At 42.2% G+C, this 24,344-nt stretch overlaps 1 protein-coding gene and 1 pseudogene across 1 annotated transcript in view; both read left to right on the top strand.

Annotated features, from left to right (window-relative positions):
• The window catches only part of LOC148033661 (SIN-like family protein), an 87,692-nt gene extending 68,230 nt beyond the window's left edge, over positions 1–19,462 (top strand). The window contains exon 13 of the mRNA XM_087681577.1: positions 18,817–19,462. Within this exon, the coding sequence (XP_087537703.1) occupies positions 18,817–18,888 (72 nt within the window). The 3' untranslated portion in view covers positions 18,889–19,462. The remainder of the gene's footprint in view (positions 1–18,816) is intronic.
• On the top strand, positions 1,781–3,465 carry LOC148033662 (uncharacterized; annotated as a pseudogene).
• Positions 19,463–24,344: the final 4,882 nt, after the last annotated feature.

Genomic DNA, 24,344 nt, shown 5'->3' on the forward strand with positions numbered 1-24,344 from the left:
TGGACAAGGAGTGTCGCTCTAAGGCCCAAGGTCTTCCACCTAAAAAGTCGTAGCAGACCATACAACTCCAAAATCTAGTGGGGCTACGCCTTCCGCTCCTGCTTCATCTGCTCCTTGCGCACCTGTTGTTGCTCTTGGACATGTGGCTCGATTACAACCTCAGCAGCCCATCTCTTTCACTACCCTTGAGGGACTGGTTGATTGGTCTACAGGTTCTGATCCCATTGCACTTCATGCATCTATTTCACATTTCTCCCCTTCTCGTTAGGCGTTCCCTTGGCAGAGCCCCGCTATTGGACGTAGGCAATAGTGGCCACCTTCTTAGACTAGCATGTCTCTAGGTCCTTTCGGATACCCTAGGTCAGTCTAGCATTTATTTTTCGCACTCTTAGAGTTGGCCCCATAGGATTTTTGTCTCTATATTTTAAGTCTTCCGTTGCATTTACTTACATATACATACATATTTACATCTTTGCACTTGTTCCTTTAGTTAGCTTTTCATTTTAGTTTAGTTTTGTTTTTGGAGCATCTCACTACTGACCTCTGTGATTGCAAACTTCGATCTCCTTTGCAGGTTTTGTTTTTTTCAGTGTAGGGCTAACATGCAGGTTTGCCCAGTTCTACCCGGGCTAGAGACTTGGGATGTGCGTCGTTCCTTCATGGTTTCATCATCCTTGGAGTTTTGCTTTTCTACCAGCATGGAGGCTTCCCCGCCCGAGGCGGATTGTGGAGCATCTCTCTTGATGCTATCATGGCAGTGACTTTTACCTAGCTTTTTCAGCTGGGATGCTTCCTCCTTCTCTTCATTCCTTATGGTTCTCGGCACCACACGAAGACCGACATCAGGCTCCTCTTTCTTCTTCGGCATCTACATCCAGGTTGAGAGGGAGTTTCTACCCTTCTTGGTATTCTACAAGCTTCAGCACTTGGTCTTCAACATCGGCCTTTCCCCCATGTTGTACCTTACTCTTTGCATTACATGATTTCATCATCTTTATACTAGGACGCTTAGGCAAGTGAACAACTTTTCCATGAGGGACATTGTCCAAGTGACACTTGTTGTATGAGCATTATTCAGTATGTAGCATACTTTGCATCTCATTGTGCAAAGCACCACTTGAGCGGATCCTAAGCTGTTTCCACTGGCGGTTGTTGTTACCACACCACTATCCTTCTTCATCACATGGATACCTCATTACCTATTTTTCTGCGTCATCAACACCCTAAGTGGATAGGTTAGCTTGTGCTGTTTTATGATGTGTTGGGTGTATCAGTGTACTCCGAAATGGCGTTTTGGAGAGTCCGGAATGGATCGCCCTTTCGGACCAGGATGGAAACGGCTGCACGCCGTTTCGGGATTCTGTGGCCTGTCGGCTCCGTTTCGCGTGGTTGTGCAACGCTTCTCCTTCCCCACTTCGTCTCGACTCTCGCTTGCACAACTCTTATTTTTTCCCACCTCTGTCGCAACTCGCAACGATTCTCCTTTCCCATCTCGGACCTGTCACCTGCAACAACGTTTTTCCACCTCGGTCGCAACTCGCAACGATTTTCCTTCCCTAGCTCGGACGTGTCACCTGCAACAGCAACCTCCCGCCTGCTCTCTCTTTTTCTTCTTCTTCTCCTCCTCCTCCTTCTCGTGCTTCTCCTTTCCTTCTCCTCCTTTTTTTCTTCTTCTTCTTCTGCCTCAAGTCTTACCATCACAGGAGCTTTCATTTGGGAGCACATGCGACAAGTCATTATGGACATAGGAGTCTAAAATGTGGTGCAGGTGGTGACATATAATGGAAGCAATTGTGTTTCTATGGGACGTATGCTTGAGGAGGAGTTTCCTAGTATAGTATGGACTCCATGTGCATCCCATTGCCTTGACTTGCTTATTGAAGATGTTGGGCAAATATCTTGGGTGGATGGCATTTTCAAGACGGCAACAAGCATGGTAAGATTTGCGAAGAAGAGGCCGTCCATCACAAGCATGTTTCGAGCCAATAGCACACTTGATCTATTGAAGCCCTATACCAATCGATTTACTTATATGTTTATTGTATTGGAGAGGTTGATACGAGTCCCGTCCAAATTTGATACGGACCGTTGCATGCCAAGAATGGCTCACATGGAGTGAGAGAAAGTCTTCAAAGGCTCTTGCTTTTAGATGGAATATTTTAAATGAGAGTTGGTGGATTGAGGTAGAGGAATTGGTGAAAAGTCTTACTCCTATTTACACTGTATTACGTATCACTGATATGGAGGGGTGTACTTTGGGGCTTCTATATAAGTATATTGATAAAATTGGCGAGGCCTTGCTTCGCAATAGCTTTTTGCCCCAAGACAAGTAAGTTTTTGTTTAACTTTTACATGTGTAATTATTTGGTATTAACGACTCCTTGATGATTGATCATTATTCTAATATATAAGTTTTTAACATATTTTATCTATAGGGTTGATGAGATTCGCGTAGTGTGGAATGCACGATGGAATTGGTTTCATAAATCAATCCATGCTGTCGTACATATCTTGCATCCTCTTTGGCGTAGTGAGGAGCAGTACACTAGCGAGGAGTTAGAGGAGGGCTTCATGGAGTACATGAGGCGTCTCACAAGGGATGATATAGATATGATCTTCATTTTGGCCGACCCACAGCTAGGCTTCGAGAGATACAGCTTCAGCATGTCTCTTGGTAGGAGAAATACGGCAATTGTGCTCCTACTTTGGTATGTGACTGGTGACTTTTATATTTTGAATCTTGATTATCTAATGCATTATGCAACCTAGGTAACAAGTTCTGTAATCTATTGCCCACTCAAATGTTGATTTTGTGATATGCATATTAGCAATTGCCAATTACTTAACCTCAATCTTTTAAATTTGAATAGAAACGCATTGCCATTCGAGTCCTCTCGCAAGATTGTAGTTCAGGGCCTGCTGAGAAGAATTGGAGCACATGGATTCTCTTCCACACAAAAAAAAGAAACAAGCTCACAATTGCCCAGTTGGAGCGTTTAGTGTTTTGCCATTGTAATCTCCAGTTTCTTGAGAGGACCGCTCTGTCCCTTGAGCCTTCACAGGTAAATTGGTAATGATTAGTATTATGTATAATTAACTTTTAACCTTGAGTTTTTGACACTTGACATTGCTAATTTGCTTGGAAGTTGGATTGTAAATTGTGATATGTATGAGGTTTGTACATTGAATATATTGAATCTCCTCTCATATGATATATCTTTGTTTCGTTCACCTTTACATGTGAATGTTGACAAGATTGATATAGAGAAGGTGTGTGACATTCCGTAGATACCACAGGAGGAGCGTGATATCTACTCCATGCTCTATGAGGAGCTATTGGCACCAGTGCATGATACTCATGCACAGAGGAGGGTTAGAGTAAGGGCCACATGTAGTCGTGCATCACAGGCAGAGTCAGAGCCAGAGTCTGAGGATGAGGCTGAGGCTGCTTCTTCAACTTATTGATCAAGGACCTCAGAATTGGACGAGGAGATGATGCACAGATTCTCAGAGTCTAGACGACTCGTGATATACAGGAGTCAGTTTAGCAGTGCAGAGTCCAGACTAGAGTTGTCGATTGTTCATTGATGTTGATACTTATAGCCTCACTGGACTTTGGAGTTTTGGCAGATAATAGATTATTCACATGACATAGTTACTATCATCGTATCCTGATCCCACTTATTATGCATCTTGATTCTTGTTCCAACTTTCATTGTTCTTGATGTCAGTCTTCACTGCTCTTTAAAATTTAGATCATAGATTGTTCATGATCATAAATTCTAATTCATTTTGTTACCTTATATTTTGAAAATTGAGTCTTAATTGTATTAAGCTCTCTTAAGTTTCAACCATTGAGTCCTTAGTCTTGACTCTTGACTCCTAAGTCCTTAATCTTCACTCGTGAGTCGTGACTCGTGAAATGTGACATGAAGACTCAAATGTGATTTTAATTATATGACATGAAGACTCAAAGTTTTGTATGAAAATTGAATACATATTATTGTAGACATTGATATATTTACATATCCACATATTATTGTATTTTTTTTAGTGTACAATCCGAAACGCCGTTTCCCCATTTTCAAAATTTGGCCGAAACTCCGAAACTCCGGTTTTTCCTGTTTCCGTTTCCCCCGTTTCCGAAATTCCCTCGTACTATGGGGTGTACCCTCCCTACTCTCGTCTTTTGGGTCACTATTACTCAATTGGACGCATCCCATAAAATTTACTACACTTATTCAAAAAAAAAAGAAAAAAACACACAAAGTTCAATGCAGTTCCATCCGCCTTTGTAGGACTTGGTAGGCCACTGGGCAGCCAACATGCACCCTTTGTGCGATGCCCTGTCCCCTCTGGGGTGACTACTTGGATTCCCTTGGTAAGACAACCATCGCCTTTGTAGTCTTGGTAGGCCACTGGGTAGCCGATGTGCACCCTTTGTCCGAAGCCTTGGCTGCTTTGGGGTGGGACACCTTGGGGTACATAAACATCACCATGGTTGGCCTAACCTTTCGGCTCAATTTTGGAGCCTCAGAGGGGGTGTTGAGCTAAAATATGCATTACTTGCTGATTAGCATCTTAAACAGTCCCAAAACACATTAAAAATGCTCTTTTAGAGTAACACCCTAAAACGGGGAGCGGTTCGAGAGAGTTCAGTGGAAACCCTAAAACGGGGAGCGGTTCGAGAAAGTTTAGTGGAAACCCTAATTTTTGGGGCGCCCTTCCACATCTATAAATAGATAGGCTGCCCCCATTCAACCATCAGCCTTGTTTGCAGGTTACACCAGCCCACACACCCTCTATTGCTGTTGGCGCGCAGTTTCCAGCCTGCAACTCGCCTCCATCTGCTATCCAGCCATCATCGACTGCAGCTACATCATCTTCAGCCTGTCCATTGCTGTAGGCGACAGCTCTCAGCTGCTGGCGACTACTCCAAACTGTCCCAGACTGCTGTTCAGCCTGCTGTCCATCATCTCCAGGGTCAGCCAGCCTGCGTTTTCAGGCCCTGACACTCTCAGACACTGTTTAAGCCTGCTGTTTACAACAGATTGTGCACAGTTTCCAGCCCCCGATCGGTGGTACACTGCTGCGTTTACTAGTTTCCAGCCTCCAGACTGCTGCGTGTTGGTGACCAGCCTGTTGCCATTCACTATTCAGCACTCCTACACTCAGACTGGTGGTCACAGAGTTGGGATTCGTCTTCGGTGGACGTCACACTCCGACATGGCTCTGCCCTTGAGCACACTGTACTCTTACATTCATTTACAGCATCCATTCACTTCAGAGTTGTGTTCTCTCTCTCCCTTCTTCTGTTTGTGTTTGAGTTTTGAGTTTTGCGGTTAGGGTTTGAGTTTTGCCCTCTGCGTTTGTGTCCGTGTCTTTGTGTTTCTATCGTGGTCGTACACTTTGTGTGTCCTTAGTGCAAACCCTAGCAGTCTTCTTAACACCAACTGCCACTATGTCATCACCTCGTCTGCCATGACTCAGCTCCCCATGTTATGTAGAGACTCATTTGTTCTGCCACCTTATCAACCTTTTATGAGTTTGAATGTCAGATGCTGTGTTAGGTATGGTACATGACCAAGTCCATAAAGAGATTACTTCTTCTCCTACTTCTAGTGGACAGGGGCCCTAGTTTCCACTTCTGCAAAGGGCGCATCAGGGAATGGCAATAATCCCAAGGTACAGAAGGCAAGTCTTCCACAGGGAAAGCTTTCTTCCACAGATGAAACCAATACCTGGAGACCTGCATATGGTGTTAGATTTCTAAAATGAATAGATAATTTACACATTGCCAACAGCTCAACCATGTGGATAATGAATGTTGTATGAATGCTAAGCAAACATTGGGCATTCTATCCCAACATAAAAACATTAATAAGATCGCGAGCCCACTACAAGTGGGCAATTCTCCCTCTTCATGACATCTGAGAGAGGCTTATGATCCCCACCTCATCCTATGATACCTCCACCCCTTGGTGCTCGAACATATTAGTATAGACCTGCTAGTAATGTGCAGCATGCCACAGGGGCTCACTTAGTTTCTCGCATGGAAATTCACAATGTGTCCCAGGTCCCCAAAGTAACATCAAACCAAGGCAACTTCATTTCTGAGAGGCATGTGTGAGGTGGGAGGATCAAGGTGCAGCTGAGAGTGCAGTAGACAGTGTGAGAGTGAGAGAGATAGAGTGAAGCACGACACCCAATCCAATAGACTGAAAGAGTGTAGAATGAAAGTACAAAGTACAACCCTTAAACCTTAGGGTTGTAGGGGATCTTTACACCCGAACACGGTAAGTGCCCATAAGTGTGTAACATAAGCACATAAACACATACAAAAATAAGACTATAAGTCTGGGGGAAAAAACCTCTCCTATCGAGAGTAAAACGTGCCCTAGTGTCCTACTGATCACCGACACTCCCATATGAGCGTAGGCGTAAGTGAGGCGTGAGTCAAATACCCAACAAACCCCCTTGGAGTGAAGAGTGATCAAGAGTACAAGGATCATCCGCCACCAAAGGATATCAAATTTAAAGCATCGCGAAATGCTTCAAATTTGTCACGAGGAAGAGCTTTGGTGAAGATGTCTGCCACATTACTGGTGGTAGGACAATAGACAAGGCTGATATCACCTGCATGTAGCCTCTCTCTGACAAAGTGATAATGGATCTCAATGTGTTCCGTGCGGGCATGAAACACTGGGTTCTGTGGCACTGCAATGGCACTCTGACTGTCAGTGAACAAAGGAGTAGGCTCCGTAACAGATATATCCAAATCAGCTAGCAAGTGTCTAAGCCATATGCATTCAACTATGATAGTGAAAGCTGCCTTGTATTCAGCTTCACATGACGATGTGGCAACAGTGGATTGTTTCTTGCTAAGCCAAGAAATGCAAGAAGAGCCAAGAAAGAAACAATTGCCACTAGTGGAGTGACGTGTATCATAATCACCAGCCCAATCAGAATCACTGTAAGCATGTAACTACAGTGGTCCCCCCTTGGCATAAAGCAACCCAAGAGATCGAGTACCCTGCAAGTAACGAAAAACACGCTTGACAGCTTGCCAATGTGACATACGTGGCTGATGCATATACCTGCTCAAAGCTGAAATTGCAAACTGTATGTCCGGCCTAGTGTTGCATAGGTAGATAAGACATCCAACTGCAGGAGCATATGTATGTATATCAAACAAATCACTGTCATCATGTAATGACAGTTTTAGTCCAGGTTCCATGGGGGTACAAATTGGCTTGCAATCCTGTAAGCCAAACTTCTCAAGAAGCTGCCCAATATACCTTGACTGTGATAGCCCAATACCTCGAGCATCATGTATGAACTGGATGCCCAAGTAGTAATGCAAAATTCCCAAGTCAGACATGTCAAAAGTTTGCTGCAAATTTTGTTTGAATGCTGAAATCTGATCAGCATGTGTTCCAGTGAGCAAAAGGTCATCAACATAAAGACATATAATTAGCATAGATCCCCCTTCTTTACATACGTAACGGATAGACTCAAATGAGCTGTTTAGAAACCCTTGACCAAGCAAGAAAGCATCTATTTTTGCATACCAAGCTCTAGGAGCTTGTTTCAAACCATATAGTGCCTTTTTGAGCTTGCATACCAAATGTTCTGAGCCTTCAACTGCAAAACCAATGGGCTGCTGTACATAAACTTCCTCCTGAAGTTCCCCATGTAAAAATGCAGTCTTGATATCCAGCTGATGCACCGTCCAACCATAATGTGTAGCCATAGCAATCATAGACTTGATGGTCGTCATACGGGAAGTAGGAGCAAATGTCTCCTCATAGTCAATGCCCTTTTTTTGTGCGTAGCCTTTAGCTACAAGCCGTGCCTTGTATTTATCAATGGATCCATCTGCTTTCCTTTTCAGTTTGTAGACCCATTTCATTCCAATGGCTTTCTTCCCAAATGGCAAAGACACCAAATCCCAAGTTTGATTCTTAGTGTGCCATAACAAACTCCATGGTATGTGCTGAATCATGCAAACGAGTTTGCCTTCTAGTACGACCAGCCATGGGTGCATCCAAAGGACTATCTTGCATAGTCTGCAAATACCATCTAGGTAACTGTCTAGCTTCCTGACTGTGTGCAAGCTCTTGCTGAATTTCAGTTTCAGCATTATGCTGAATATTCTGATCAGCCAATGGCTGAATTTCTGCTCTTTCCATAGGAGCAGCTGGCTGAACGTTAGGTTCATTTTTTGAAACTCTAGCTGAATCACCAAAAGTAATGGGCAGCAGCCCTTCAAAAACATCACGGGTAGCCTGATATGTGTCCAAACCAGCCAAGGATAATTCTGATTTTTCAGCAAAAATAGAGTCTGTAGCCTTTGCTCTCACTGCTATATCCCATAAAAATGCACTTAACAGCCTTGTTGTCCAACTTTTTTCTAAGTACCTGTGGAATATGGGCATAGGCAAGACACCCAAAGGTACGGAAGTGGCCAACAGAAGGTTACGGCTGTTCCAAGCCTCAAAAGGTGTGATGGTCTTCAAGGCTTTGGTAGGGCATCTGTTCAAAATATGGCAAGCACACATGACTGCTTCCATCCAAAAACTATGAGGCAAGCTCTTTGCCTTCAGCATACATCTGGCCATCTCCATGAGTGACCAATTCTTCTTCTCTGCTACCCCATTCTGCTAGGGAGTATAGGCAGTAGTGTACTGATGGACTATGCCTTTCTACTTCAAAAAAGAATTCAGCATAGAGGACATGTATTCCCCCCCTCGGTCCGAACGAAGAGTCTTAATTTTGCATCCAGATTGATTTTCAACAAGTGCACTGAAAGCCAAAAATGCATCATACACTTCTGACTTCTTTTTCAAACAGTAGACCCAACAAAAACATGTAAAGTCATCAATGAATGTCACAAAATAGTAACAACCGCCCAATGACATTGTTCGCATAGGCCCACAAACATCTGAATGCACCAACTGCAATTTGGTTGTTGCTCTGAAAGCAACATCACGGGGAAATGAGAAAGGATGCATTTTTCCCAAATGCATCCCTCGCATAAGTGCTCGGGAGGTCTCTTCAAGAGAGGTAAGCCATCCAACATCTGAGTACGCTGCAAAAGCATCAAGCTGCCAAAGTTTACATGCCCTAAATGAGCATGCCATGACTCCGCCTGTATCATAGCAGGAGTAAGAGTGGATGTCAAGTATGCCGATTGATCTACTGAAAGAGCATCCAACTCATATAAACCATGACACAAAGATTCTGTCAAGACCAAAGTCATGCGTTCTTTATCCCTAACCATGCAACGGTCATCATCAAATGTGACTTGCAAACCACAACGTGCCAAAGAAGAAATAGATAGTAAATTCTTCTTGATCCCAGGCACAAACAAAGCATCTTGCAGGCGGAGAATAGAGCCATCAATGGCTGTGAGCTGAATCTCCCCAATACCACGAACAGGGTATGATGCATTATTGGCACACTGTACAGATTTCCCAACGGGAGGTGCACTAACTGAAGCAAACAAATCTCTGCGAGATGTAATATGCCTAGAAGCACTACTGTCAAAGAACCAAGTGTCAGTATCTTCTGTAGAGCTAAGTGCTCTATCAGCCCAAGAGATGTCATAACTGCAAGTGTAAAAACAATAGTGCCTGTCTACAACAAAGGATGCGGACTCACTAGCAGTGGAAGGAGTAGTAGAAACAGACATTCCCGACTCCTCCTCTTTGGCGATGCGCTTTCTGCACTCAGTGATATAGTGGCCTGGCTTCTTACAATAATGACATTTTTCCTTTTTAGCTTGCGTGCCCCCTTGTGTCTGATTCTGTGATGTGTCAGAAGTACCAGAACTCTGTGGAGCATTTTTCACCTTGTTGTTTTTGCCTTTCTGTCTTGCCACAAAAGCCTGCTCAGAGACTATAGCATCCACACCACTATTTTTCCTTGTTTGCTCCTCCTCTAGAAGCAAACTAACCAGCTGAATAAAAGTGAGTGGGTGCTCGGCAATCCTCATGGTGAGGTTCAATGCAGTATGAAAAGACAAGTACGAGGGAGGTAAGGAATTCAAGGTAGTGGATATCAACTGTGCATCTGAAAAGTACTCATCTACATTCATGAGCTGCTCCCGCAAGTCCTGAATCTTATTCAAGTGATCCTGCATAGAATCACCCTCATTCATCTTCAAAGTCTCTAATTCTTTCTTCAAGAAAGAGATCCGAGTCTTATTCTTTCTTGCAAACATATGCTCCAAAGTCAGCCATGCATCTCGTGAAGAAGATGCTGAACGAATATGAGGGATGATGGACTGCTGAACTGCCAAAGCAATCAGCGACAAAGCCTGTGCGTCTCGTGTATCCCAAGCTTTTTGAGCTGCAGTTCTTGGAGGAAGTGGCTGAGGTGGTGCGGGCTGAGGTCCCCGTTGTCCACGTGCCCCTTGAGGAGGAGTAAGGGGAGCTACAACTCCCGGTCGAGTTTCCTCTCCAGTGACATAATCCCATAAATTCTTAGCCACTAATACATTCTTCATCATGAATGACCATAGCGAATAATTGTTTCCATCCAATCTGTCTTCTTTGGATACATACGTAAATACATCACCTCCCTGATTTGCCATGGTGACAAATTTCCAAAGACAAATGAGCAATGTCAAAGCAGTAAGGACTGGAAATCTGCAAATTTCCAGAAATTGCAGCAAGCACACTTCTGCAATTAATGTGCAAGGGTGTACTCTGTCAAAAACTGTCTTTAATGCACGCTTCCCATGGTGCAAACAGTGCTCAGCAACACTGTAATGTCAAAATCCCCAAAATTTCTGCCAAAATTTTTGTTACAAATACCCCAGAATGTGCATTCAATGTGTCTCTGTCACATACACAAGCACGTGTCCCAATGCAGAAAACTGATCCTGCTGCTGCTCTGTTACAGACACAGGCACGTGTCCCAATGCAGAAAATTGACCCTGCTTCTGCACGAACTCCTGTGTTTGAATTAATAAATGCAAAATGTTACCTCTGCAGAATGATTGCAGCTGACTGACGACGTGCATGGATCCCGAGGCAACGTCTGCACACAGGAACAGGTTGGCGAACCCGGTGGCGGGCTGCTGCACGTTCAGGAGGCGGCGCCTGCAGACAGATGTCTCGTGCAGGTCAGTGGCACCCTGGGCAGGACTGGCGTGCGCTCAGGGACTGGCGGGGCCTGCAGAGGCGGCAGCTGCAACTGGCGGGTGGCACTCTGGGCAGAGGAGGCAACGTGTGCAGATGGTCCGCTGGGCAGAGGCGGCGGCTGGAGCTGCGTGCTGGCGGGTACAGCCGGCGCCTCCAGCGCATGCAGGACTGGGAAGGTACAGGCGGCGCCTTCAGCTGACAGGTGGCGCTGGGGACTGGAGCTGCGCGCTGCAGACTTGACGACTGGAGCTGGCGACCTGGGCTGAACTGGTGACTGGGGCAGAACTGGCGGGGGCTGCAGACTGCAGACAGGAGTGAACAGGGCGAGAGGCTGAGCTGAACCTGAGCTGAATCACTGCTTTGATACCAAACGTGAGGTGGGAGGATTGAGGTGCAACTGAGAGTGCAGTAGACAGTGTGAGAGTGAGAGAGACAGAGTGAAGCACGGCACCCAATCCAATAGACTGAAAGAGTGTAGAATGAAAGTACAAAGTACAACCCTTAAACCTTAGGGTTGTAGGGGATGTTCACACCCGAACACGGTAAGTGCCCATAAGTGTGTAACATAAGCATATAAACACATACGAAAATAAGACTATAAGTTTGGGGGAAAAAACCTCTCCTACCGAGAGTAAAAAGTGCCCCAGTGTCCTACTGATCACCGACACTCCCATATGAGCGTAGGCGTAAGTGAGGCGTGAGTCAAATACCCAACAGCCTGCAGGTGTTAACATTTGATGGTGACTTTATTTTCAGCTGGGATTCTTGTAGAGAGAACTCTTAGCTAGATTTTTTGGAGGTAGGATCCTCGACTACGTTTCCAATAGGACATCATTTTTCCCATTGGAGACTCTTTATGTTCATTTGAGCTAGGCTTGTATTTCAGTTTTGGACTAATGTTGTAGGGATACATCAGTTCTGACTGGGCTGGAGACCTGGATTTTCGGCACTTACCTTGTGGCCACATAATCTTTATGCCAAAGGTTGCCTATCTTTGCCAGTTTCTAGCATAGATGCTAATGCCAATGGTATTCAGCGCCCCTGCCAACTCCAATCAATGCTTGTGCAACCATATTAACTTTGGCCTTGGTCCTCCTCCACCTGCAGCATCAGCTTGATTGTGAGTATGGGTGCTTTTTTTCCGCTCTTTGTACATACAGGTTTTAGCTTGTCTTCTTTGTCTCCAGCATCAACATCTTTTTTTGCTTGTAGCTAGATTATCCAAGCACACAGATAAAAGGACACCTGAGTAACTGAGGGTGCTACTCTTGTGAAAATCTGCTGCACAATATAGTTCCATTTTCCTTTGCATTCCATGGTGTTTTATGCTTTGGGCACTTGGCTGGTCGAAAAACAAATGTGGTGGCCTTACTTATGAAAAGCTTTGTATATGTGCCAGCATTTTCCCTTTATATCTCTACTTATATATCCCTTTATCTGTTCCTTTTATACCTCTACTCATGAATCCCTTTTATCCCTCCCTTTTAATACCTCTACTCTGAATGTTGCCTATGGATCTTGAGTAGTTAGCACATGACAACACTCCCTCATCACTTATACAGTTGGAGGGTGGATTATTACTCATTACCCTCCCTTTAAAGACACTTTGCTACCATTTCCTCTTGGGCTCCCTTTTTGCACTCGAGAGGGGGTGTTAAGCAATGAAAAGTCAGGCCAGACTTGATTACAAGATTATTAGCTGAATGAATTGGCTCTAAAACATCCCTGCAAGGAAGTTGAAATTATTTCAAAATTTGTTCTTATATTGAGTTTTGATAGGAAAAGTCTCCTAAAACTCTAGGAAAAGGGCTAAGGGGATCAAGAATACTTCGTCCCTGCACATCTCACTCATTCTAGACCTTCATTGCCATCATCAGCATTAGCACCACTTTGCTGCTGCCACTACCTGCCTAGAGGCCGAGTGCTTTTGCTGCTGCTGCCGCCTGCTACAAAAGCAGCCCCAGCTGGCTTGCTACATCGGAGTCTTGGTGCTGCTGTTGCAGCCTTAAATTAGCCATTGCCTGCGCAATTACTTTTGCTGCCGCATACTGCTGGTTTGACCCACTGTTTGCTGCTGTAGTAATGTGCATCACTGCTCTAGGGAGGCTGCAGCCATCTCTATCAGAGAGACATCCTGCTGGACTCCTCACTTCAGCCAAACACAGAGTTCTTACATCCTCTGCATCTGGATGCAAAAGGTTTGTGTTCTTTTCCTCTGAGTACCAGCTGGCTACTCTTCTCCAAGGTCCGTTCAAGTGACAACACACTCCATCTTGTTGATTTGTGGTGTCACCTGTTGAGCTGAAATACGCTTTACAGTTGATTAGCATTTTTAAACAGCCCCAAAACACTCTTAATTAATGAAAAATGTAAATTTGGTGCGTGGTTCAAGAGAGTTTCAGTGGTCTCTCAAAACCCTAATTTTTCAAACACCCTTCAACATCTATAAATAAATGGGCTGCCCACCATTCAGTCTCATCCTTTTGTATAGGTTTCTCACTCTACCATGCACATTTCAGCCATCAGCCACCTACCATCTGTTATTCAACCATCACCAACTGCAGCCTCTCACTATCCAGCCCTAGATGGTCTGTTTTCAGCCATCACCCTATTGTTTGGAGGTCTCCATCTATTGTGTCATCATAGCACTTGATCAGCCTGCGTTTTCAGCATCTGGTGCCAAGCGACAAGCTATTGTTGTCTCTCCCACCAGGCGACTGCTGTAGTACCTCCGTTTTTGCTATTAGGAGGCTGTCTACATCAGCAAATATCTCTCTTGTTGTCGGTTGATAGTTCTTTGCCTCAGGTGATCAGCTTTCAGCCTTCCTTGGTGGTACACTGTTGTGTTTACCAGATTTCAGCCTTTGATTGGTTCTGGTGGCCAGCATGCTATCCTTCATTATTCAGCACTCTCTCATCTCCAACTGGTGGTCACAACAACACTTGGGATCCGTCTCCGGTGAACATCACTCTTTGACACTCCATTGCTTTTCCCTTGGTCATTCTGTACTTTTACATTCATTTACAACATGCATTCATGTCAGAGATTCGTCTCTCTGTATTTGAGTTTTGAGTTTTGTGTTTGTGTTTTGCATTTTGTGTTTAGGGTTTGAGTTTTACTTGTCATTGTTTGAGCCTTTATGTTTCAGTCTTGGTCGTACATGATGTGTTTCCTTAGTGTAAACCCTAGCATATCTTCACATGGTATCAGAGCCAATGCTCTTCTAAAGAGTATACTGCAGTGATTGTGGGGGCTAGTCTTTTTGCACGACATACACGTGACTCTATTTTGACTCATAATGTCTCAAGCATCTTCTTCTAGGGATTCTATGATTCCCTATCAAGCTTGTCCATCATTGGAAGCTATAAGAAGGCATTATGGTCTTGGGGAGAAGATAGACACATTTTCACCTTTATCATCATTATCTTATTGTTTTGGTCACCTTACAGATGAAGAGTTTGAGATGCATCATGTACAGTTTGGTTTACGCTTATCCAATGATTAGTAAGACTGGCCATCTCTGAGATCTTGGAGGGACCACAACATTTAGCACGTCTAGCGATTCATCTCCTTCATCACAACCAGGCTTTATGTCAAGTTCATATAACCCCTTTGAGTCGTATGAGCCAATAATCTCTCACGTTTTTTCTTTTGTTATACAAGATCCGGATGATCTTCAATATATTAACTTCAATAGAGGAGACTCTCGAAGTAGATACCCTTCATTAGATATACATCTACTATTTGTTTCATTTGAGTAAGTATACCATACTTCTCAACTCCCTCCTATTCTCATATGTATGGTGGGCACTCTAGGATTTCTTTCCAAGTGTGCTCCACTCCCCTATGTTATTCCCCTTATCCACCCTACCCCCATTACACACCTCCATCTCCTAGCACTATCACTTCTATTGCAATGGCTAAGAATGCTTTCACTGATAAGACATGTTTTAACGGGTTGAATTTTACCACTTGATCAAACTTTATGCAACAAGTGCTTGAATCTCAAGGACCTTGGGACCTTGTCGTTGGTACCTGGATCCTCGATTAGCTCACCTTGATCACATCCGTCAATGGAGAGCTCGCAATGCCACATCCAATTTTGAGTTAATGTAGGGGCTGCTTCTTGAGTTCCAATCTCAATTACAACATTTTTGCCTTGCTCTAAGCATTGGAGTCATCTCATTGACCGCTATGCGGCTTGAAATTACACTTTGATGTATTGATCAGGATTTTGGGCTTCAGGAGTTTTTCATTAAGGAAGGGGGAGATTTGAAAGTCAAGTTGGCCGAATATCGATGGTTACTCGCGGAGTTTGCCACTACATGCTCCCTGAAGTTAGAGGACGATCAAGTCACGTTCTTCTTGAACAAGTTGCATGACAATTACTTCCATTTTATCTAACATATTATCTCACCACCTAAATTGCTAACCTTCTATAAGTTTGAGTGTTAGCTCTTGCGTTACACGAAGCTGCACAATCAAGACCACAAGAAGTTCTCTATACACATCCATTCAAAGACGCAAGGGTTGGTTGCCTCTTTTTTGGGAGAGAAAACCACCGGTGACAAGAGCTCACAAGACGTAAAGGCAAGCCAAATCAAGAGTGACACCAGTTTCTTCAATGGAACCAAAGAAACATGACCCCTTTGGCAACAAATTTCTAAGAAAACTAGGTTTTGCACACACTGCCAAAGATTGGGCCATATGGACAAGGAGTGTCTTACAAAGGTCCAAAGTCTTCCTCCTAGAGAATGATCGCAAACTTATGCGACTACCTCCACTCTAGTTGGCTAATCCAATGGGGCTTTGCCTCCTATTGTTGCACCGTCTGCTCCATCTACCCTAGCGGCTACTAGATATGTGGCACGGGACAATCTCAACAACTTATCTCCTTCACTACTCCTGAAGGATTGGTTGATTGGTTTGCTAGTGACTTGCCTATTGCACTTTACACGTCTATTTCTAGGGCAGCCACTGCACCTTCTAGGACCCCTTTCCCACCTTGTCGTATGCGATGGTGGCCACACTCTAAGCCTTTCTTTTTTAGACTTCCGCTGCATACTTACATACTCATTGTATTGCAATTAGCTTTGCTTTCTTTTATTTTCAGTTTTGTTTTTTGGGGCATCTCACTACTCAACATACAAGCTTGCACAAGTCCTTCGTGAGCTAGAGAGAGGAGATTCATGCTATTCCTTTCACAGTTTAATCTTTTCTACCAGCATAGAGACTTCCCTTTTCACGATGGATCGTGCAGCATCTCTCTTAATACTATCGTGGCGGTGTCTTCTATCCTTGCTTTTCTAGTGGGGATGCTTCATTATTTTCATCTACATGGTTCTTAGCACCACACGGAGATTGATATCCTTAGGCTCCTCTTTCTTCTTTGGCATTGACATCCTGGTTGAGAGGGAGTTTCTATCTTTCTTGGTATTCTACAAGTTTTGGCACTTGTATTCGACATTGGTCTTTTTTTACTTGTTTTACATTCCCCTATACATAGCGTGATTTTATTATCCTTGTACTAGGACACTGGGACAAGTGAATAATTTTTCCACGAGGGACATTATCCAAGTGGCACCTATTGCATGAGCATTCTTCAGCATGTAGCATACTATGCATCCCATTTTGCAGAGTGCCATTGGACAGATCCTAAGCTATTTTCATTGGTGGATTACACTATCATTCTTGTTTCCATGATACTTCATTACCTATCTCTCATCATCGACATTCTCAAGTGGTTGGGTAAGCATGTATTGTTTTGTGATGTGTTGGGTGTACCTTCCCTACTCTCATCTTTTGGGTCATTGTTACTTAATTGGCCGCTACCCCTAAAATTAAATTTTCATTTAAAAAAAAAAGTTCAATGTTGTTCCATCCACCTTTATAGGGCTTGGTAACAATCTTTGTCCGATGCCTTGTTCTCTCTAGGTTGACTACTTGGACTCCTTGCTAAGATAACCATCGTCTGTGTAGTGTTGGTAGGCCATTGGGCATCCTATGTGTACCCTTTGCCCGATTTTTTGGCTATTTTGGGATGGGATGCGTTGGGGTAAACATTGAAGGTTTTCCTTTTTAGGCTTAGTTTTGGGCCTAAGAGGGGGTGTTGAGCTAAAATATATTTTACAGCTGATTAGCATTTTTAAGCAGTTCCAAAATATGCTTAATTAATGAAAAATGCAAATTTGGTATGTGTGTTGAGAGAGCTTCAGTGGTCTTTAAAAACCTTAAATTTTGGGGCACTCTTCAATATCTATAAATAGATGGGCTGTCCACCATTCACGTGCAGGTTCCTCACTCTATCGTGTAGATTTCAGCCATCAGCCATCTACCATCTATTGTCTAACCATTACCGACTATAGCCCATCGCTATCTAGCCCTAGGCAGCTTGTTTTCAGCCATCACCTTGCTGTTTGGAGGTCTCCATTTATTGTGTCATCATAGCACCTGAAGCAGCCTATGTTTTCAACATCTGGTGTCAGGTGACAGGCTATTGCCATCTCTCCCACCGAGCGACTACTGTAGTACTTGTGTTTTTGTTGTCCAACAGGCCATCTACATCAGCAAACACCTCTCTTGTTGTTTCCTGCTGCCCTTCATTATTCAGCACACTTTCATCTCCAACTGGTGGTCACAGCACTTGGGATATATCTCTTGTGGACCTCACTCTCCAACACTCCGTTGCTCTACCCTTAGGCTTTCTATGCACTCTTACATTCATTTACATCATTCATTCACTTCAAAGTTTCTTTCTATGTTTGTCTCTATGTTTGAGTTTTGAGTTTTGTGTTTGCGTTTTGCATTTAGGGTTCGAGTTTTGCTTGTCACTATTTTAGTCTTTGTGTTTCACTCTTGGTCATACATGTTGTGTTTCCTAAGTGCAAACCCTAGCATATCTTCACATCACCTTCAGCACTCAATGGCCTAGATCTAAGTCTCAAAGGGCGAGATGCATATCTACTTTCTTTCATGTTGAGCTTTCACTCCTACTATGGCTACTTTGCAACTGGCTCCCCTTCCCCTTCATCACCACTCCTTGAGTCTTGCTTATACATTGATTCATTTTTCATTTCATTTATCTCAGAAATTGTATTGCCCTTATATTTTGTGCATTTTATTCCCTCTTGTTCTCACTCGGGATTATATGATATCCTCACAAATACTTTGAACATATCATATGTATGACGAGATGGTGGGAATTTGAAGATGCTATGTGGGCAATAAGGTGTGGTTGAAGCTAAGGGGCAATTAATATCTCTGAACCTACTGAAGATTCAATTATCGTTGAAGGTTGGGTTGTAACATGCCATACTTTACATGTGACACAATGCAGCCACCTATAATGTGCCTTGAAATGTCTTATGTTTCTTTTGTTCTTCCACTTTCTCATTCTATGGTTTTCTAGAGTACAGTGCATCGTGAGAATGCATGCCGTGGATTGATCTTTTCCTTTTTTGAGGTCTACTATAGAGTTCTGGATCTTGGCAGTTTTTTTTTTTTTTTTTTTTTTTCCCACATTGGATTGATGTATTCCTTTTTTGAGGTGTACTATAAAGTTCTGGATCTTGGAAGTTTTTTTTGTTTTTTTTCCACATTAGATATGCTCTTGAAAACTCTCATAGCGTCTTGAAAGTCTTGCATTATTTTTGTCTATGTCTGCAGGTTATGAAAGAGCTATGTTATACGAAAGGTGGTGCATGGGTTTTAAAACCAGGGGATGGTCGTCCTACATGACTTTTGTTTCTTGTAAACGCCCTTTGTGAATTCTGAGAATGCAGATTTCACACGTAATTGTGTGATTGATATTTTTCTTATTGGGTGCATATTCAAGACAATGATTCATAACTAGCAGCAATCATTGAGTGGCTTGACACTAACAGTGCTAAATAGATGAAGGTAAAGAACCCAAGATAAGTGCAATTTTGGGTTATGCACTTCTGGGACCACACATCTGGGAACAACAGTACTTCAATCACAGGATACATAAGCATTATGTAGATATTGCTTGCCATGAAGAACTGCAGCCACCTCACTGTAGACAGTTTACCAACACGTTACCCAGAAATTGATTACTTACATAACACATTTATCTCCTTGTAAATGACATCCTGGAAGTGCAACAATTCTAGATTTCATGTATCTTATTTAGATTTGGCAAAAGGGCCATATTTTTTTCCAAGTTGGTGAGATATGCTTTTCAAACATGGTTTGTATAATGGCCAGTATGAAGCCTTTTGAAGCTAGACATGGGAACATTTGAGCCTTTTTCAATACTTGTGTGATCTTTTTATTTAACTTTGTACTTTCGTTTAGACATGTGAGCATCTGAGCATTCCTACATTATGGTCCTTTCAGTATTGTTGGCAGCCTGTTTAGACTTGTGAACATCTGAGCGTTCCTACATTATGGTCCTTTCAGTATTGTTGGCAGCCTTTAGAATGCCCAAGCACTGACTTTGAAGAGCAGTCTTTCTGTTGTACCACTTTTGGCTTGTGAATTCCAGAAGTTTTTATACAAAGAAAAATTAGGAGTATGGTCTCTTAGCAAGGTTTGAAGTTGTTCCTTCAATTTGGATAAATTCCCCTAAGTTCTCATTCATAGCTGCAGTTGCAGATGGTTGTGCATAGAGGGCTTCGTATATGAAAGGGCATTATTGGTTGCAAAGTCAGGCGTTTGTCGTAAAACATGCCTAAATGGCATTAAACTCTGAAATAAAATGTTATAAGCCAACATTCATTCTGTTATCAACCAAGGTAAACACATATAATGATGTTTATCCATGTAGCTGCTGCTTATAAGCACTTATTTTTGTGTACTCTAGAACATGCGGCAAAAGGGAGCCAGAACATATCCTATTATGTGCAATATGGCTTTTTCAAAACATGATATTATCCCTGATGGTTTCTGTCATCAATATATCAATGTATTTGAGGCTTTTATAGAATGACAGTTCAATGAAAAGAAATTATCATAAGCAACACAAATTTGTCACTAAAGGGAGTCTTAATGGAGAGAGACATGGAGTTGAGGATGAGATTGTAAAGAAAATATGCCTCAAAATGGATTCAACATGGTTTCATTTGAATATCTAAACCTTGGAATATTATGGAATGCTTTTGTTTAGTGTTATTAGCTTTCAGCTCTCTCTCTCTCTCTGTACCACTAGTCTCTCAGCCTGCCAGCCCCTCAGTTCTGCCCAATTCTTCTCTCTTTGCCCTGGTCCTTCCACCAGTCCCTCAGCCCTCTGCCCTGCTTCTCTCTTTGCTCCCATCCTCCTCTGCCTGCTTTTATCTGTTATACCCTGAATTAACATGCTGGCCAGGTCTGATTTTCGTCTGCCAGATGGCTACTCTGTTCGCCAGGTCTGCTGCTGTCCAGCATATTTGTTCTCACCTGCCAGACCTGGCCACCTTACTTGCCATTGCAAAACACCCAACACCCAAACACCACCCCCCAACCTCTTGCCAGTTCCAGATCAGCCACTAGTAGTTCCAGCCTGTTTGACTAGGTCAGCACTCCCTTCAGTACAAGTCGATGGAGATCCTTGATATTGAGCTGTTGATTACCAATACCATCAACAAAAGAAGAGAAGCAGTAATGCTCCTAACACGTTTTTAAATAAAATCAAGAAACATGAAATAAAATGTGCATTACTGAGGTCAAAGATGGAGGCCCAAGATGATGAGATAGCAATGCTCAAGAGCAATTTAGAGGAGTATGGGCTAACTCTGGGTAGAGGGAGAAATCTAGCCCAATTTTGTGGAAGAAATCTCCAAGATCGGAGAGAAAATCCAAGACTCTAGGAGAAAGAAGAGGACACTAGCAAGGAGGCTGCTCCTTGGGTAGGGATGTTGAAGAAGACCAAAGTAAATTGAGGAGCATAGCAGTTTATGAGAGTGAACTAGAGAGTAAACATCAACTCTCAAACTCTAGTCCTCTAACCACCATAATTAATAATACCTTGAGAGTAGATAAGAAAGGTATGAACCATGGTAACCATGAAACATATATCATTAATAATACCTTGAGAGTAGATAAGAAAGGTATGAACCATGGTAACCGTGAAACATATATCATTAATAATACCTTGAGAGGAGTAAATAAGAAATGCACAAGCCCTGGTAACCATGAAATGTATATCACCGGTAATGCAACATGAGACGTTTCATCAATGAAATGTTCTATAGTGCAATGTTTTGCCTCAGTGTTTCAATCCAAGAAAAGAAAGGTGATTCTATTAAGAAAATATTCAACATATGCATTCTTCTACCATTTTATGTAGTGTTTCATTAGGACTTGCTGAAGGGTGCAAGATTTCATGCTAAAGTGCAACATTCCAAGGATGAAATGTTTTTTAATGTGAAATCTTAGTGGTGAAACATTTCGCTATTATCTTGATAGGAGCCTACATGTAAGAGTAATAGGGTTTGAAAGCACATGACAGAGTGGAGGAGGATACTAAGGACTTGTAGGCAAAGAATCGTGTCAAGTGGACTTTACACACATTAGCTTGGAGGTTGGGAAAGAAAGTGATCATCAAAGTGAAGTGCAAAGAGACTTGAAAGTGTGTGCTCCCACCTTTAGCTTTCATATCATGGTGGCTAAGAAGGATTTAGCATAGCACAGGACACTAAAAGGTGTTGAGATAGCAAGCTCATCAACATATGACCAACCAAGATGATTTGCCTACAACATGCATGAGCTTGACTTATAGGAGGCAAAAGGAATCTTTATTATGGATGTAGTAGGTGGATAAACCTACAATTAGCATAGTTTATGGAATATTAAGAAGGCAAGAGAGAACATTTATGATAGTGTGATCCATTTTTTCCTCCACATTGCATATTTACAAAGATTTGGGATTTAAGGTGTGTTGGGAATTTTTGTGCATCTACAAAACTCAAATTGAGAGAGTAATCATATTGTTGCATGCAAATGGGTGAGAATAGCTATAATTGTATTGTTGCATATGAATGGGTGAGAATAGTTATAACATCAACATAGACAAGTTTGATAAGAGCGACTACCAACCTTGGAGGCCTAGGATGAGGAGTTTGATAATAGCTATAACACAAACATAGACAAGTTCGATAAGAGCAACTTTCAACCTTGGAGGATTAGGATGAGAAGTTCTTTGATAGATGAAGACTTATATCAATGGGGTGCCCAAACACAAGAATATCAAACGGCATGGAACACTAGAATGAGAAAGAACTACCAGAGGCTTATGCATCTCTAGATTTTCAAATTATGTATATAAGCTAAAGAAAGAATTTATATGGGCTAAAGCAGTGCCTTGTGCATTGAACATATAGAATCGACAAGTTCTTCAAAAGTATTGGATTGAAGCTAGCAAGGCTAATCATTCGATGTATGTGAAGAACACAAGTGTTGGTAATGTTTTGATTGTGATCTATGTAGATGATCTTATCATCACAAGAAGTGACATGAAAGAGGTTGCAATAGTTTTAAAAAATGATTAAGGCTAAATTTGACATGGAAGACTTGGATGACCTAAGCTACTTCTTGGGCACTGAAGTCATAATAACACCACATGGTATATAGTTTCTATAAAGACAATTGTGCTAGACATGGTACCAAAGTATGGGGTGATATGATGTAAGCCAATAGTCATACCAAATGAGAAAAATGCAAAATTGAGACTTGATCTAGATGTTATGTTGGAAAACTCAACATTATATAGGAAATTTGTTGGAAGTTTGATGTATGCTACTTTCACAAGACCAAAATATGTATCATGATATTGAGATATTAAGTCAATTTATGCAAATGACACCAAAGCCACACTTAGATGTTATAAGAAGAGTGCTACAATATACAACATGTATGTTGAATAATGGTTTGTTTTATGCACATGGAGCTAAAGTTCAAATGTTTGGATATCCAGACGTAGGTTGGAAGAATGTCCATATGAAAGGAGATCTACAAGAGATTATGTTTTCAACCTTGGAAGTGGTGGTGAGTTGTAGTAAGAAGCAACCAATAGTTGATTTGCCTGGCACAAAGGCAGAGTACAAGAAAGTAACAATACTTCCATGTGAGGTAGCTTGGCTACATATACTACTTCATGATTTGGGGCATGATGTCCCAAGGCTATCACATTACTTTATGACAACACAAGCAACAAGTAATTGGTAAATAGTGATGTGTTTCATTGACTAAGCACATTGAGGTGCATTATCATTAAAGTCCTTGTAGGTGAGATTTGCTTGGTATATCTTCATACCCATGAGAAGATAGTTGACATATTCACAAAGTCATTGGGTGCAAAGAAGCTACACAGGTCCAAAAGTTGCTTTGGAAGTATAGGACATCAGCTTGAGCTTGAGGGGAATTTTTGAAAAGATACATTCACTATATGACCAACTGAGATGATTTTTCTACTCCATAGGCATACATCAACATGATTGCTAGGGTTGTACTTATGATCTTCATTATAGATGCAATAGGCAAATATAGCTACAACAATTGACATAGTTATGTAGCTAGCCCATCATATATATATTGTTACATTGATAAATTATTTTCGATATTACTATATACACCCTAACACTTCTATTTTAAAAGAAGAAATAGAAGATACGAAGCACCAACTCGGCTAGCTCACATGATGGAGTGTGCCATGGATCAAGATAACAAGAGAAGAGGGTGACTAGGCTTTCTATAGGAGAGGGAGTAATGATCATGGGAAAATGTATTGAATGATGGGGTGAGACTTATGGGACTAGCCTTAGAGTAGGAATTTACCATTGTAATGGAGCATTGAGACTTGAAATTGGTACATAGGAGAAGACGTTTAGATAAAGAGAAAAGATACATCAAGATTCACATAGCATGATTGTATGAGTGACAACTTATAGATACAAATCATACTAAGCACAATAGCCAAGGATCAAGTGCTATGGTATTTCCATTTAGGGAGGATTTTTAGCCAATGATCTAAGTACTTCATCAAGATAAGCATGCTAGGCACATGTGGGTGAGAGTTTGAGGTGGGAAGCACACTTTCTACATTAATATATGCTACTTCCCTATTACAATGTCCTAATATACCCCACCTAAAGGGCAATAACTAGATGCAATTCTCAATGAGCATATTTGGGAGTTTTTAAGTAAGGGAGATATCATTTTATTGGGAATCTTTAATACCAAAAGGACTTTCCCTTATA

The sequence above is a fragment of the Lygodium microphyllum genome, chromosome 7, assembly GCF_053477565.2.
Source record: "Lygodium microphyllum isolate KBCC chromosome 7, Lygodium_microphyllum_v1.1.10, whole genome shotgun sequence".
Taxonomy (NCBI): domain Eukaryota; kingdom Viridiplantae; phylum Streptophyta; class Polypodiopsida; order Schizaeales; family Lygodiaceae; genus Lygodium; species Lygodium microphyllum.